Below are 12,848 nucleotides of genomic sequence, written 5' to 3'. Positions count from 1 at the left end.
TCGACTGCAATGTCACCCTGCCCCATCTCTGCTGGAAATGACGCGCTCATGGAATGCAACTACTTGTCTATGTAGCAACATTTTACACTACGCAAATTAATATAATGCTTGTACTCGATATATCCTACATGGCGTTAATGTCATATGTTCTCTTCATCTCGATAGCCGACTTCGTAAGCTCTTCCCCTTCTTCGGATTCTCCATTTTGACCATCGAGATCGTCTGAATCTGCTGTGCCAAGAACTCTTGTGTACCATGCCTGCATCGTAGGTCAGTGTGATGTCAGTCCTAGCATGCTGTAACATACCGCATCCGCAAGATACGCATGATCATCTCCGTATTTCCACCGCTACTCGGCAGCGCTCTCTTGGCACTCTTTCTAGCTCGTATGGTTCCCAGATTACGCTGAGACACCAGTGACTTGCTTGGCTTCGTTGCACGGTGTCTGAGGGTGGATTGGAAACCTCGTATACATTCCTAGAAGTACGAGGATCAGCACTATGCCACCCTTGCAAGAACGAAACCTACCTCCATCAAGTCATCGGTCCGCCAATCATAGTATATTCTGACAGATAATATCTCGTTGAACTTTTGATTCTGCAGGATGTTGAGAGGTACTCCACTGGCATCTCCGCCGACGTAGAAGAAGTCACGAAGGAACTTGAGCCACTTCAAAGCGATATCCAGTTCACCATCGCTAAGAGCACGCATATGCGAAGGCTTGTCCGACAGAGGGGGCACTATCAACCCTTCGATCGTCATGAGGATTTGCTTCCACAACTTGGTCATCACCATCTGCATGGCGTCATGGGACAGCGTCGATGCAAGCGTGTGATTATTGGTGTCGAGGTAGTCGAATAAAGGATGGATCGCGGCTTCGATCTCGGCATCGGTAGGTCCTCGCCGCCGTTCCTCTTTTGTAGGCGGTATCGTGTATTCGGGAGTTCCCATAGCAGAGCGATACGCAGCAGAAATCTTTCCTATCGCTTCGTTGTAGTCCAAAGAATTGTTGCCAATCGGCTTGAGCACCGACTTGATGGATGCGCGCGACAAAGTATGTCGTAATACAGGAGTCATCTTTCATCAGCTACTGTCACTTGACATGCGCTCACCTTGTCTACCAGAGTTCGGACCATATCTGATTCAGTCCGTTTCAACCACCTAAACGCCCTACCAAAATGGAACTGAATGTCATCCCGTTCTCCTTCCATACTGACCCGAAGCAGTATGTGCCCACGGGAGTCCAGAGGTAGCAGGACATCTCTTGTCATGAGATCAAGGTGTTGAGCAGGGTCCAGACGGAGATAGGCACGTCCGAGGAGGTCATGTTTGCCAGACAGGTTCCTATGTCTTATGGTCGCCATGAACCAGGCATTCCCTTTGACAGGAATGTCGAAACTTTCATCCCATCGAGGATCCGCATCATCGTATATAGTCCTTGTTTTGGCGTATCGTGTGCCATGTTCGTCACTCAGAATGACAAAGCTATCAGGCAGCTTATTGCTCCCGTCCAGATTCAAACCTTCCGCGAGCACGATCTTGACGGTAAACAAGTAAGTCTGCTGCTGCTGCTGCTGCTGCTGCTCTGACTGATCCTGTCCGATTGTCGTTTCGTACGCTGACAAATCATCCGCTCTCAACATATCGTAAAGTTGATCCAGCTGTTGTCGAGCGGCTTCGATATTGTTGAGCTTCACGCAAGACTGGCATCTCGTGTCAGTGAAAGGCAGCGGTGGAAGCATCCAGCAGGTACTCACTTGAGGTGTGAAATTAAAGAAAGCTTGGATCTTACGCTCGCCTTGCAGCGAAGCCAAAGTCGCTCTAGCTTTCTCTACCCATGCCTTCTGCTGAGCCACAGTTTGAGACGTTTCCACTTGTCGCATGTCTTCGGCAAATAGTTGCTCCATTTTCTCACAGTAGTCGCTTATAGATAGACTAATGATCTACGTGAATTGTTCGCTCAGCTCATAACTCATAGAACAAAGCGCTTACCTTCGATAAACGGGTTGCAAAGAGCGCTAATTGATGCTCATCGGGCCACTTGAGGTCCATAAGGAATTGCACAGCACTGCGGAAGGAGTCAAAAAGATCGGTGACTGAGGATGATGGTCCATGCGGTGATGATGGCTCGAACTGCTACAATTAGCGGAAGACAGAGATCCGCTGGGCGCGACTCACTTTATCAACTGCCAGGGCCTGATCGGCCCATTGCTTTGTCTTCGAGGACGTCTGGGTCAACCAGGACCAAACAGTGGGTTCGAACAATGGTGCAAGGGGGAATCGAGCTTGAGCTTTCGTTGCCCTGAAACACTTCTTAGTCTGCTGCGACCAGATCCTTAATACGAGACAACTCACTTGAGGAAAGCATCGCCCATATCGGACAGCTTGAGAGCCTTGCGATAGAGGGTGAACACCTCGTCCATTCGATCGTTTTGTTCAGAAGGAGATAGAGCAGCCACGGAATCATCCAGATCATGGAACCATAGCGTCAGATGTTGCTGCAATACCAGTGGTACAACGTCTAAAGTGCTGTCTCGTGTCGAGTCAGAGTGTGGTCCGAAACCGTTGACAAGCACGTACGAGGTAAGTGGTTCCCCAAATTTGCGATCCAGTCGTTTGGCTTCCTTCTCGATCCATACCGCTACCCGCATCGCGAAGGTGCAGGTCTTTGAACCTTCATGTTCCAGTCTATCCGTCGCCTCGCTGATGTACGAGTGATATGCGCGGGTTTTGATCTGGGTGGCAATATCATCTGAGATCCTTTCGATAGTAGGATGCCGAGAGTTCTCTACTCCGAGTGCTTGCCAGTCGTGAACTGCTTCTAGAAACTCCTCCGAATGGTACCCTCGCGGATCCTCAAGACTGCTTCGGACGACCGAAAGGAAGCCTACATTGCGACGAACGATATTCTGTTCCAGACCCTCCCGCTGATTTATTAGCTTGCATTCTTGAGTCCTAGTACTTACATCTCTGATTGCCCACTGGGACACTGGGTACTCCATTTCGACCTTATGCACCATCATCATGGCTTCATGAACACAGGCGGAAGGGACGTCCCCCTTTTCGAAACGATCGATAATGGCGCTAAAGAAGACCCATGATCGGAAAGACGACGGTAGCCGCCAGCGCATGGCGCACTCTCCCAGCAGAGTCAGATGCTCCTGGGACAGGATCCCAAGCGATACATCCTCGTCCTCAGGAAGGGTCTTGAGGACTTCTAAGTCATCGTCTAGGCAACGATCCAATATTTCGCAGTAAGTTCGCTGAGCGTTGGATGGTATATAGGTGAAGTGCCGTTGTGAAGGATCAAGAGCTATACTTTCGATTCGACTTGAAACATCGGACACTGAAGATCGATCAGAGCTTTGAGACAGGGAGGGATTCGACTGCATCATGAGAAGCATGATCTGGGATAGGTTAGAAACTTCGTTGGTGCGCCAGGAGATCCAGTCGGCGTTGTCGGCGAAGTCTTTGGGACCATACGGGTGGGGTGCATCGGTATTGAGGAGTTTTAGGCAAGACTGTGTCACATCAGTTCCATATCACTCGTCGCGAAGGGTTACTTGCGATGTACGAACCTTCATGTCATCTAGGGCAGCCTGCTCCGTGCAAACTGCTTGCACCGCTTTTAATCTCTGACCAAAATCTTCTTCCGACAATCCGAACAGCCTTCTCACAGTCTTTATCATGACTTCGTCGCTCCAATCGAGAGGTTCCTTTTGTGCACTGCGGATGCTATCCGAGTCACCTTTATCACCATGACTCCTGTCCGAACGTTTCTCTTGACCGGGCGGATCGGCATCCCTCAAGCGAGACCGATAGGATTCCAATCGTACCGCGAGCTCAGCCGATGCAGGACCAACCGCGGAAATGGAGTCCGATAAGATATCCAGGAAAAGAGTGACTTGGGCATTCAACTCATACTTCCATCCACCGTCTGCCAACTCATCCTCCTTCTTCAACGCCTTCGTTGACGATGTGACAAAGGCTAATATTAAGTCCTCGACCTTCCGGGACTCTCGTATTTGTCGTTGGAAGTATTTTTCCGGCCATGTGGAGGACCAGAAGAAAGCGACTGTTCTTCTGAATCGCTGATCGGCATATCTGACATTGATGGGGTAAGCTTGGCAAATCGGGCTCATGCTTGTCTCTCACTTTGGTTCTTGTCCCATCGCTATCCTCTGGAGGGTACCATCCATCACCTTCAGCATCTTCTCCGGATATTTCGGGGACTTGGAAGAATCACGTCCTACAATGGACCCAAGATCGAAAGCAAAGAAAGATGACGGGCCATCATAGGACCGTCTTGAGCTCGAGGGAGGAGGGGCCGGGCCTGCCTGATCCACATCTCTAACATTGGGCTTCCGCGAGCGCCTCTCGATGGATGCTTGCAGGTAGCTAGCAAAGCTTTTTCAGTTGATGCACTACGACACGTTCACGACGAAGTCGGATATAACTCACGCGATACGAAGGGCATACCTGCACATAAGCAGTACGTTAGACTGTTCCACGAGTTAAGGGTGAACGACACTTACTCAAAACAATCCCTCTCGATCGAGGCCATGTTTTTAACAAACTTGTACACTTCACCGGTGACGAGGCAGCTTGTCCAGCCTATGTTGCATGCTGGTTGATGGAGGGGTCGTGTAATCTGTCAAGAGCAATCACCGGAATTGAAAGAAGGAGCGTTGTCAACCCTGTTATATTGTACGGTGATGTTGTTGTCAATACACAACACAGCCAGTCAATCGCCGCAAGCCTATTTCCGCTGTACCTATCCAGCCTAAGTTGGAGACCCCAAGTTGCCACCCGCCTTTGTTATCATTTGGTTGATTTCGAATCTCACATCTACGGCCATACATAACACGTCCTACCATTTCACCTGATTCTCCTCACGCTCCATTCTCCCACTCATATCCTCTGTGGATCCATGAGCCCCCCTCGTCTATTTTTATCGACATGGTACCCTTGCAATTCCAGCCACTATCTTCGCAGCCTACCCCTGCATTCTGGTCAACCCTTACGTCACTCAAGCTGGACAAGCTAAAGTTGGATGACACTCAACAGCAAGTAGTAGGATGGCGTGAGGAAGGCAAATCGGTGTCCGATAGGGATACGGCAGGTGAAAATGCTCAAGGGAGTATGCAAGTCGGTATCGATGGCAGTCTCACCGTCGGAGGGAACGCTTTTGGAGGTAGTGAAGAACGGTGAGGATCTCATCTCACCGTTTCGATGTGCCTCTGTTCATCGCGTTTGGAAGACCACCACCATCATCCACTCCCGTGACAGGGGTAGTGAAAATATTCAACACTATTGAAGGGTTCCGTCAAAGCGAAACAAAGAAGCAGCTTTTCGACGAGCTGGTCAAAACGGTTCGTAACCTCGGTTTGGGCCGGTCAATACTAACTAGAGGGCTTTAGATTTGGGAGTCTTTCGCCTCAGACCAGCCTCTTCTCAATCCCTTCCTATTGGTTGTTTTTGCAGATCTGAAGAAATATGTCTATCACTATTGGTTCGCATTTCCAGCCCTTGTCGCTAAGCCAGGCTGGGAAGTGGAAGAGGAAGGCCTTACTCAGGCAGAAGATGAGGTGAGCAGTTCACCTGCCCTACGAGCCCTTCTGTACGAGAAGCTCACGCCAACTCAGGATGTGGAAGAGATCCGATTGTTGGAGGAAGATATGACGCAAAAGAGAGGTAGGAAATTTGAGGCGTATCTCGTCAAGGGTCTCCGCGGCCAAAGAACAGTGGCCCCCCTCTGGGAATGTGCACGCTTGTATGAAAAGGAAGAATTGCAATCGGTAGGTGTCCCACTGCTGTCTACGTTCCAAGACTGATCAGGACAAACAGGTCACCGTTGTTTTCCACGATCCGTCCTCCTCGAGAGAGCACCCTGGATGGCCTTTACGGAACATCCTCTCCTATCTTAGTACAGTTTACTGTATCCACGTTGTTCAGGTGATTTGTCTGCGCGCCGGCTCCGGAAGTCGGCAAGCACGAGTCAGTATTCCTAAAGGCAACATCTCGTCGACATCGACGGAGACTGTAACGATGCCAAACGCGGTTGGATGGGAGAGGAGTCATACTGGTAAACTCGCAAGCCGCACAGCAGATCTCGGACCCATGATGGATCCTGCACGGTGAGCATGCTACTCTGCTACACTTCTGACACATTGTGCAGTCTGGCAGAACAAGCCGTTGATCTCAATCTCAAGTTGATGAAGTGGCGCATCATGCCTTCATTGGACCTCGAGAAAATCGCTAGTACCAAATGTTTGTTACTTGGTGCAGGTACTTTAGGCTGCTATGTCGCGAGGAACCTCATGGTAAGCAGCTGATCGCGCCGCACCGCCTCGCCTGATAACATACTTAGGGATGGGGTGTCCGCAATATCACCTTGGTTGACTCCGGTAGAGTTTCCTATTCGAATCCAGTACGACAACCACTTTTCGAATTTGAAGACTGTCTTGACGGCGGCAAGCCAAAAGCAGAATGCGCGGCGGAAAGGCTACGAAAGATCTTTCCTGGTGTTGTCCGTCCAACAAATAGTCGGGTTGTTGTGTGAAAAGCTGATAATTAACAGAACGCTACTGGCCATTCGATTATGATACCAATGCCTGGGCATCCTGTTGCCCCGTTTCAAGAGCAATCGGTGGCTGCGCATGTTTCAGGTCTCGAAGACTTGATTCGTTCCCACGACGCCATCTTCCTCCTTATGGATTCTCGCGAGTCACGGTGGCTGCCTACTGTCATCGGTGCCGCTGAAGCCAAGATCGTAATAAACGCGGCCCTCGGCTTCGATTCTTATCTCGTAATGAGACATGGGTCACGAACAGATACCTCAGCCAGCAGTGAACTCGGATGCTACTACTGCAATGATGTTGTTGCCCCCGCTGATGTAGGTGACAGGTTTCGATGTCTAGGTGCTAATGTTGCAACCAGTCTCTCACCGATCGGACTCTTGATCAAATGTGCACAGTGACGAGACCCGGAGTGGCTCCCATTGCGGCTGCTTCCGCTGTCGAGTTAATGGTGTCGCTGGTCCAACATCCCCTCGGGTAAGCGAACACCACTCCGCTCCGAAAAACTCGCTAATTGGGACAGCAGGTGTGAAGCGCCCCCGAATAGCAAGGCGAATTCAAATGTTGGTGGAGGGGCAAGGGAAGAAGGAGATTGTTTGGGTCTTGTACCTCATCAGCTTCGCGGCAATCTTTCAGGTTGGCAAACACTGCTGATTGAAGGTGCCGCGTACAATTGTTGTACTGGGTGTAGTCAAGCCGTAAGTCATACCTGGAATATAGTAGCATGCGCCGACCCCTGTCTTCTTAGGTAATTGAGGCTTACCGATCAGGTGGACTCCCGTTTCTGTTACGGGTCTTCAATGAGACTAACTTTCTGGAGAAAGTTACTGGCCTCGACAAACTGCACGCTGATAGCGAAGCTATGTTAGAGTCAATGGATTGGGAGGACAGTGAGGAGGATGAGTGAGAGCTTTCAGCTGTCTCGCCGTATGTGTACATTTGCTCAGAGCCATAATTATCGTGTTGCATAATGGATGAATGGGAGGATAAGGAAGATACGACAAGAACATCCAACATTTACACAACTTGGCGCTCTACAGAGACTGAGACAATGACACCGCCGCTTCGCACATGGTCCGGTCCGGACGTTTCGTTGTAGGAAGGATCAGGATCGGCGTTAGCCGTGATGGAAGGTTCCCTCCAGGTGACACTACTCGGTTGAGCAACGGTTGATCCCAGTTTGGGAGCGGCGAAGGGCAACCTGCACAGCTCTCATTAGCCAATCGCACCAGATAGAACGTGCTAGCTCGGAATAAAACTCACCGATCGGCTGGCTTGCTCAACCCGAAAGGAAGTCTACTTTTCGCCCAACCGAACCATCTAATGTACTCTGTAATGGCGTCGACTGACACTCCGAAAAATATGAAGAAGTGCAATGCGAGCAAGGGAGGAAACCAACGAGGCAGAACGATCACAACAGTTTGCGACGGTGATGACAAATAAGCTGATGCCGCGTAATGGTCAACACGGGACCAACCGAGATGCAGCCAATGCCACGATACGTAAGGTTTACTGCGCGTTATATAGTCCACAAGGGTGAAGGTTGTCAAGGGTAACCCGACCAGGATATCCACACTAGCAATTGCCACTAGACGAAGATAATGGCGGCTGTCGAGACCATTTCTCGATGAGCGAAGCACGCTTTCGAATTGCAATCGTCGGGAGAGGAAAAACTTGATCGCTATGACTGAAGAGGGAGAATATATTAGATACAAGCTCATAGACTGCAAAGGTAGTTGTGGACTAACCTCCATATACTGATGCAATCACACTCAGAAGCGGTGCCCATATTTGCACTGCGAAGACTCCAGGTACTCCAGGCCACGTGACAGGTGAACACCCATACCCTTCTAAGATATCAAATCGATGAGCTTGGACTACATAATGGAGTGCCATGATAATCAAGGGCAGTGCGATTCCAAGGAATAAATCGATTGCGAGTGCGATCCTCATTCGTCGTTGACTGATAGTTACGGCTGTGGAAGAAGCGATCATCGCAAGGCGGCGAGTGATACACAGACTCGAAGCTGAAATACCGACAGGTAGGCCGACAAAGATCTTGCTTACTACGCGAGATCAACACGGAGCCGAAAGATTAGAGTTACGAAGTGCTCACCTATGTCACACCACACTGGTGCAGGATTGTTGTAATTATCCCACCACACGATACCATCGATAAAGGTTACTAAGTTGCCAATCAGGAGCCAGGTTATAAGCAGGAGCGTGCCCGAGTTTCGAGCTCGCCAGTGTAGAGGAAGAGGAAGGAGCACGAGCACGACTCCAATACCGCTGAAAATGACGTTGCCGGTATCGTGCATGGTGATAAAGTACACTCGTGTCGTTAATTTGATGTTAGTATGGGCAATTCACCTGCCTCAATCCTCATGAGTCCTTTTATACGATTGACATGTCGCTCTGATGGTCGCTCTCGTCCTAGTCCGAGAACAATAAGACAATCGAACAATGAGATAAATGGCCGCTGCTTATAAAACAAAAGGAATGTGAGGTCAAGGCCACGTGGAGAACAAAGGGCAAGCATCTATTCGGCCCCGACCGGGATGTTTCAAGCGCACTCATCACGCCACATTGCCAAATGCCGTTATCGCCGCGTTGCAGGATACTCTAACAAGTTTGAGGTTCTTTGATGAAACCCATGCAACCGCGAGCTCGTTTCAGCAGGTTCGCAACGTTTCGGCACATCATATCAAATACAGGTGGTTAGCGAGGACAGCTGAATTGAATTATTGTCTAAAAGTCATCACAAGTTGGAACGACTAAGGTCATAGCCTCAAGGGCTGAGAGAAAGTCCGAGTGATTGAAAGGACGCTCTCCTTTCATTCGTCCAACGTTGAAACAAAGGAGTGTTTAGCTCAGCAGTAATCAAAAGCAGCTAGGGTCCCCTGGTGACATTGTAAGTTGAGTGACCATCCATCATCCGCACCTCTCTCATCTTTCACGGGTGCCAACTCACACTTGCATGTCTTCAAGCTTGATCAAGATGGACCAGACAAACAGATCTCTACCTCGAGTCTCAACCACGAACCTCGCATCCGGCCTTGCGTCTGGCGGTTATAGCGCCCCGGCTGGAACTCCGAGTTGGAGAAGTGGTCCAAGCCCTTCGTGCGTAATGTGAAGTGTTGTGGTCCTGGCTAATTGGTCTGAGCAGACCCACACCGCCAATAACTGGAGCTACACCCACCACGCCACTACCACCGCCTACCACCGTTGCGCCTCGCGCCCTCACCGAACGAGAAGGACAACTCGTGAAGCATCTTAGTAGACTACAATTCGTGAGTCATATATTATAGGCTCACGTGAAGTTGACACCTTTCAGTTTCTGGCAACTGCACCAACCAGATGGATGGGGACCGAGGAGGGTTCTATCAAGGCTGTGAGTCCACCCACATCATTCCTGTATGCATATTCACAGCCTGCGCAGGGCTCTCCTTTCCACTCCGCAACTCTGTCATCACCGCACCCAAACCTGAATCGCTTCTTACTTCCAAACGGGGAGCATGTCGCATGTGTATTCTGGAATGGGTTGTACCACATCACAGGTACCGACATAGGTATGTTGCTGTATGCGTTCATTGCTAACATTGTGCAGTGAGAGCTCTGGTGTTCCGGTTTGAAGCATTTTCTCGACCGGTTCGTAACATGAAAAAGTAAGGCGCAAATAACTCTCGGCGCGCGCACGCTGATCGGATGATAGATTCGAAGAAGGGGTTTTTTCAGATTTGAGAAACCTAAAACCTGGCACCGACGCCTGCCTGGAAGAGCCAAAGTATGTTCGCGCACCTCTTGGTCGCCCACTGACGCTCATTCCAGATCCGCGTTTCTTGACTTACTGTTTCGGAACGGGTGTATTCGCACACAAAAGAAGGTATTTGCGCTCTCAATGTTCCCTCAATTGCTGTGCTGACGCCGTGTCGTGTCGCAGCAAAAGGTACATATGGTTGAAGGTGCTCCACTGTAATTATCACAATATACATACTGACCGTGAGCGGCTCATCATAGGTGTTTTATTGGTAAATCCTTGCCTTGTCAGTTGTGCGACACAGTTCTGACACCGCTCTCATCCAGGTTTTCCGTACCACACGACCGTCTTTTCCTAGATGCTCTTGAAAGAGATTTGAAGCGCGAAAAGATGGGACTTGAGCCGACAACTGTTGTGGTCGGTGAACCCGCCCGTAGCTTCAGGTAAGGCACATGCACTTCAGTGTGGTGTGAGGCATAATTAACTGTAATTCGGTTATCTCCAGGTACGATCCCAAGAGAAGTCTCTTTGAGCAATTCGCGGGCAAGCAACCGGGGCTGGAAGAATCGGTCAACACCGTAAGTAAATCCATGCGTTGTGATGTGGTCTAAGCACCAGTGTGTTATAGCAAACGATTCTACCTGAGGCGGCGCTCAGCCAGAATGTGACCAGTTCGGGTCACTTGGGCCTTCCAAATCACCCATTCGCTACATCCTCAATGGGTCAAAAAGCCTCCAAACCGCCAGTGTCGCATATCAACGACGGCGCTTACTTCGATGCTACTTTACCCGCCAGCCCGTCACAGCCGGCACAGTCTGATCAAGAGAGCGAGCCCTTGACAACGGAAACGACCGCACATAACGTACTCTTCTCTCGATCTTTATTGAAGGGCAGCCCGGCTTACAAACAAGGTCGCCGTAAGTTGTCGCGTGACAAGAGACAGAGGCAACGCCGAGATGGAACCACGACTACGGATTATGATACCGGCGAAGATGACAGCGGCTCTGAAAGTGGTCGACTTGATCAGTCGAAATACCTCCTCACCCATCCCCAAGCGGAGTCATCCCTGTCCAATCTGCCGTTTGCTCACCCACCCCCGCCCTTGTTCAATAGCAATCGTCCTTCCGACGCAGATTTCGCTAGCCACGATCTCACGAGGCCTATGGTTCAGACTCGCCCGCTGAGCACAATCGTTGCTACCGGAGTCGTGCAGCATCAATACGAATCAACTCGACAGCCTCAAGCGCCTTGGACTTCTGCGACACATCCTATGCAATCAGATCAGCCTGGTTCGCAGTCTACGAGCACCACCTTCAACCCCTCTCCTGAGTCAAACGGTCTCTCCGGCGGAACCCCAACGACAGGTCCTGCTCTCAAAGGTTTCAGTTGTCCTCTCCTTTCCTGTGGGAGACTGTTCAAGCGGCTTGAACACCTCAAGCGGCACGTACGCACCCACACCCAAGAAAGGCCCTACGAATGCACCCGTTGCTCCAAGAGGTTCAGTCGAAGTGATAATCTCACTCAACATCTGAAAACCCACGAGAAAGTGGATCGAGGAGAACGCATGAAGACAGAAGCATCGGAGAGCACGGAGGATGACATGGCTACCTTGTTGGAGGCACAAGTGGACGCCATGGCTGCTAGGGAAAACAGAGGGTATCCTTCTGGGACGGGCGGTCTGTTGAGGGCAGATGGAGCGTATCCTTCATACGCTGAGATCAATCAGTCCGGTGAGGCATGTCTTCGTTAGGATTGGTACCGGAATACTAACGAATTCCACAGGGCAGTATAACGCCGCACGCCTGCCGTTCCCGCCGACATCGTTCGATGGGTCCGATAGTTATGCAACATTGAACTTGCCTAGTGAATCACATCTGCACAGACCCCAAGCGACCCCGATTTCAACCAATTGGCCTAATCTCGGAGGTCTCTATGATCAATCCATTCCTACCGGCGCACATCACACCAACGGATTTCTAGCAAAACGGCAGCGACACCGCTCGATGACTCCCAGCCTCGGTGGATCACACAGAGCACCTGTCGCCGGCCAAACAGGTTTACGATCTTCCCCTTATTTGGGTCCAGCCCGCTATCACCCATATTCTGTGGCTGCTCTGTCATCCGGTACACAGACATTCCCCAGAGCTGCATCCCTTGATCCATCAGCTTTCCAAACACGAGGGGGACTATATAACGGTAGTGTCTCAGGTCAGGACACTGAGATGACGTCTACTATTCGAGGCGTCACTGTAGAACCAACCTCGTACGGAGCGCCAGCTTCCACCAATCAGGCAGACGCTTTTAGAGGGTCGAGCTTTATGCAAGCGTTGGACGCAATTCCCTTTGTGAATTCAACTATGGACGAAGCGCCTGCAACCAATGAAGGACCTAACCATCACCAATCCGACAGCTCTCAACATATAAGGAAGTAGAAATGAGGCCTGATCAAATACAGAGCAGAGCTACTTTATTGTTGTGCCATATGAATCCCGTAGTTCGCTAGTCTTTTTGTA

General features: G+C 50.3%; 4 protein-coding genes across 4 annotated transcripts; 2 read left to right on the top strand and 2 right to left on the bottom strand.

Moving 5' to 3' along the window:
* Positions 1-153: 153 nt before the first annotated feature.
* CI109_106518 (uncharacterized protein) lies at positions 154-4,564 on the bottom strand (the record flags this gene model as incomplete). Its single annotated transcript, XM_065967854.1, has 13 exons — positions 154-259; positions 308-477; positions 529-1,032; positions 1,113-1,703; positions 1,758-1,943; positions 1,993-2,133; positions 2,179-2,302; positions 2,356-2,529; positions 2,581-3,521; positions 3,579-4,104; positions 4,156-4,398; positions 4,462-4,479; positions 4,536-4,564. 13 exons carry the CDS (start codon positions 4,562-4,564, stop codon positions 154-156), a joined length of 3,753 nt encoding a protein of 1,250 aa, XP_065823926.1.
* Positions 4,565-4,959: 395 nt separating this feature from the next.
* CI109_106517 (E1-like protein-activating enzyme Gsa7p/Apg7p) lies at positions 4,960-7,485 on the top strand (the record flags this gene model as incomplete). The annotated part of the gene is made up of 11 exons (XM_065967853.1): positions 4,960-5,207; positions 5,261-5,372; positions 5,421-5,588; positions 5,646-5,798; positions 5,848-6,137; positions 6,263-6,323; positions 6,371-6,529; positions 6,581-6,895; positions 6,940-7,055; positions 7,105-7,276; positions 7,327-7,485. 11 exons carry the CDS (start codon positions 4,960-4,962, stop codon positions 7,483-7,485), a joined length of 1,953 nt encoding a protein of 650 aa, XP_065823925.1.
* A 110-nt stretch (positions 7,486-7,595) lies between these two features.
* CI109_106516 (uncharacterized protein) lies at positions 7,596-8,896 on the bottom strand (the record flags this gene model as incomplete). The annotated part of the gene is made up of 4 exons (XM_032003870.1): positions 7,596-7,779; positions 7,842-8,265; positions 8,327-8,644; positions 8,695-8,896. The coding sequence occupies 4 exons, from the start codon at positions 8,894-8,896 to the stop codon at positions 7,596-7,598; spliced, it is 1,128 nt and encodes a 375-aa protein (XP_031861868.1).
* Positions 8,897-9,576: 680 nt separating this feature from the next.
* CI109_106515 (uncharacterized protein) lies at positions 9,577-12,767 on the top strand (the record flags this gene model as incomplete). The annotated part of the gene is made up of 13 exons (XM_065967852.1): positions 9,577-9,698; positions 9,745-9,868; positions 9,913-9,969; positions 10,018-10,147; positions 10,213-10,243; positions 10,291-10,362; positions 10,407-10,461; positions 10,519-10,524; positions 10,596-10,606; positions 10,662-10,778; positions 10,841-10,913; positions 10,964-12,065; positions 12,118-12,767. The coding sequence occupies 13 exons, from the start codon at positions 9,577-9,579 to the stop codon at positions 12,765-12,767; spliced, it is 2,550 nt and encodes an 849-aa protein (XP_065823924.1).
* Between the last annotated feature and the right edge of the window lie 81 nt (positions 12,768-12,848).

The sequence above is a fragment of the Kwoniella shandongensis genome, chromosome 12, assembly GCF_008629635.2.
Source record: "Kwoniella shandongensis chromosome 12, complete sequence".
NCBI classification, from domain to species: Eukaryota; Fungi; Basidiomycota; class Tremellomycetes; order Tremellales; family Cryptococcaceae; genus Kwoniella; species Kwoniella shandongensis.
Note: the sequence above shows the minus strand (reverse complement) of the source record. Positions and strands in the feature narration are given on the sequence as shown.